General features: G+C 38.3%; 1 protein-coding gene across 1 annotated transcript in view; it reads left to right on the plus strand.

The window, feature by feature from the left end:
* Positions 1-1,619: 1,619 nt before the first annotated feature.
* The window catches only part of LOC101312016, a 2,007-nt gene continuing 325 nt past the window's right edge, over positions 1,620-3,301 (plus strand). The window contains exons 1-3 of the mRNA XM_004309588.1: positions 1,620-1,872; positions 2,061-2,689; positions 3,089-3,279. Of these exons, the coding sequence (XP_004309636.1) occupies positions 1,620-1,872; positions 2,061-2,689; positions 3,089-3,279 (1,073 nt within the window). The remainder of the gene's footprint in view (positions 1,873-2,060; positions 2,690-3,088; positions 3,280-3,301) is intronic.

The following is a 3,301-nucleotide window of genomic DNA, read 5'->3' on the forward strand; positions in this document are numbered from 1 at the left end:
GAATTGTGTTGGATAGGCTGACCAGAAAGTTGGAGGAACCAAACTTGATGATTTGCTAATATTTTGGTGGGGGGTGTTATTGCAGATATCTAAATTTATTTGGATCTAGCGGTTTTTGCAGAAGCCCAATACAGCATGCAAATGAACTTAGTCACCAACCAAAGGGAAAATTTTGGTCAGGGTTTATTGTAGGTATCTACTTTCTTGTACAAAATGTGAATATGACATTAGAAAGGGGATTTCTGTAGAAGGGTTTTGGATTATTTAATCAACACTAATAAGTATATTCTTAGTTGAGACATTTCAAAAGTTTAGAATGTAATATTGTGGTTAAGATATATCTCCAAAAGCTTGTTTATGAAGAAAGGTACCAATCTAGCATTTCCAGTTGGTAGGTGGCAGTAGCAATGGTTTCAGAGGTAGAAGGGTGTTCATTTTCAAGTTCATTCCAAGGTTTGGTCTATAAGGGCCAGAACCATGTTACCGGATGGTGCTCTTTCCTCCATATCATTCATATCTGGGGCAACTTGTGCACCAGTAGTGATAGGTAACAAGTAATTCAAATTGGCCAAATGCTTTAGCCTGAGGTTGTTGGTGTGGAACCAAATTGAAGTTGAGTATACAACACATATTCTTTGGTTTGGAACAATGAGACTCTAAGAGAATGAATTGCTTGTCATTTTCCAGAACAAGCCATGCAAGTAAATGAATTGGATTTTTCTCCTTTTACTAATTTACAATGAAGTCTTGTATGTCTGCTTATGGCTAACTAGTCAGTTGCAACATTCTTAAATGAGATTTATGATGGTCGTTTACTTTGTTGCTTCAAATGGGATATTCAGAACTAAATCTACTATAGTTTCTCCTTTCTGTGCTTTCTTTTTGATGGCGTGGGGTGAAAAATTTGTTTGTCCCTTTCTTTTCTGATGGGAAAATCATTCTGGTGGAAGTGTCAGTTCTAGCCTTGTATGAAACAGAATGTGCACCAAACTGGCTGATGAAATTTAACAAGAATGAGTATGCTCCTAATAATCAGCTTATTAAAACAAAGCATATGATAAGAATCGGATTCTCAGTTCTTGAAACTCATAGTCGGAAAGAACCCAGACATAGAACACAACGTTAATTTCCGGAATCTAAAATCTTCTTCCTCCAAGCGAAACCAATCTGGGTTTCCAACAAAATTTAAGAATTAGGGGCTGCAAATCGATCTGGGTATTCAACAAACTTTAAGATTTTGGGACTGAGAGGAGAAGAAGAGACGATGGAGGAGAGAGATATGACGTCTAGGTGTCTTCTTTTCCATACTAATTGACTTAATTGCCATTTGAAAATGATTAAAAAGAAATATAAAACAATAGTTTTCTTTTAATTTAGCCTCATTGTTTCTTATCCATTGGATTTAAATGAGCCTAATCTAACGATAGTTAAGCAAATGTTCTATTGTCAAGCTAGTGATGTTCCATAGTCAAGCTAGTGACCGTGTGAACAGGACTGAAGAGTGAGTATGCTCCATGCAACAGAAAGCAACAATCCTAACAATGAAGTAATAACCAAATAAAAGACAGAACCATTTCCATAATACTTCTGTTCATCATTTCTCCACCCCTAGGTAGATAATGCACATCTTAAACTTCATCAATGGTCTTGTTGTTCTTTTTCTGGGGCAGCTTTTGTTTGAAGGGGTTGTGAATCACAAGAGTGAGTACATATCTGCAGTTGGTGATCCAGAAATGAGAAGAGACAGTCTTCGGGTTGCGATAGAGTCATGGAATCAGTGCAATGAGGTTGGACAAGACAATCCTCAGACAGGTAGCCCAAGAGCTGCTGATTGCTTTGACATATACAAAGTTTATTCTCCACAGACAAACAGTAGGCTCCCTATCCTTCTCTACTTATTTGTGAATTTACATGATGCATGATGAACAAAATTATTTTCCATGCACAGTCATGCCTTGTTAAGTAAATTTGTTTATGGAAACTTCTTCTTTGGCTTTTAGATGTCCAAGTGCATGTTTTATATTAGCTTTGCCTTGTAGAAGTGATAAATTTTATTTCAGGTGATGACAGTTGCTCTATCTGCAATGAGATTCCCTATGTATTAGTCCACAGAGTTACAGATGCAGACAACAAGTTAAGGACAGGAGAGCCGTTTCTTGGTCTACAACCGAAGTCTCAGTTTGATGTAGACCTTTACGCAGAGGATAAGGAACTCTATTTGGGATCTAAATGTGAAGTTGATGACACCCCCAATCCATGGCAGTTTTGGATGATCATGCTCAAGAGTGGCAACATGGACACTAACGCTGCCAAATGCCCTAAAAATGGCCACAAAGTTGGACCATTTAGGCCTGACTACAATGCCTTTCCTTGTTTCGGAGAGGGCTGCATGAATCAGCCATATATATACCATGACTATACCAAGTTGCAATGGCCTGATATAACTACTCTAAAGGGAAGGTTTTTCGGGTCGTGGGACTCAAATTGGGATATGAGTAGAGGAATGGTGGAGAACACTTCTTACTATTCTGTTACTTGGGAAAAGAAAATTGGAGAAGGAAGTTGGGTTTTCCACCATGTCTTGAGGACTTCAGCAAAGTATCCATGGCTGATGCTTTACTTGAGATCAGATGCCACACATGGATTTTCTGGTGGCTACCATTACTCTACAAGAGGGATGTCCAAAATTGTAAGTTACCTATTTCCTTGTACTTAAATGTGTCCAATGGATACTGTAACCACTTGGTATTTTCTTTCATTTTGCATAGTTTCTTGGAAAAAAGGAGTTTGAAAACAAGGTATGTATATAACTAAGCAGACCTCTATAAAATGTTCTCGGCCAAAATTTAGCAATTGCCTCCTGAACTCTAACCGGTTGTCTTCTGTGAGTTACATGTTCAGTTAACAAGACATGCGCAATAGAAAACTAGTCCTAGTTCAGGGAGGAACACTAAACTTTAGTCACTTTCGAATGGCACATACATGTATATATCTTTTAGAAGTTCTCATTGAAAGCAAACCATTCTTGTGTACGTATTCATACAACTGTCGTTGGTTTGCTCAAGATTGAATTCACCATAATATGCAGATTCCAGAATCACCAAATTTTAAAGTGAGGTTCACCTTGAATGTGATCAAGGGAGGGGGTCCTAGCAGCCAGTTCTACCTAATGGACATGGGGAGCTGTTGGAAGAACAATGGGCAGCCTTGTGATGGCAATGTGACTTCAGATGTCACCAGATACAGTGAAATGATCATAAATCCACAAGCATCTGCATGGTGCAAGCCAGAAAAATTCGAT

Source organism: Fragaria vesca, unplaced genomic scaffold, assembly GCF_000184155.1.
Source record: "Fragaria vesca subsp. vesca unplaced genomic scaffold, FraVesHawaii_1.0 scf0512992, whole genome shotgun sequence".
NCBI lineage: Eukaryota > Viridiplantae > Streptophyta > Magnoliopsida > Rosales > Rosaceae > Fragaria > Fragaria vesca.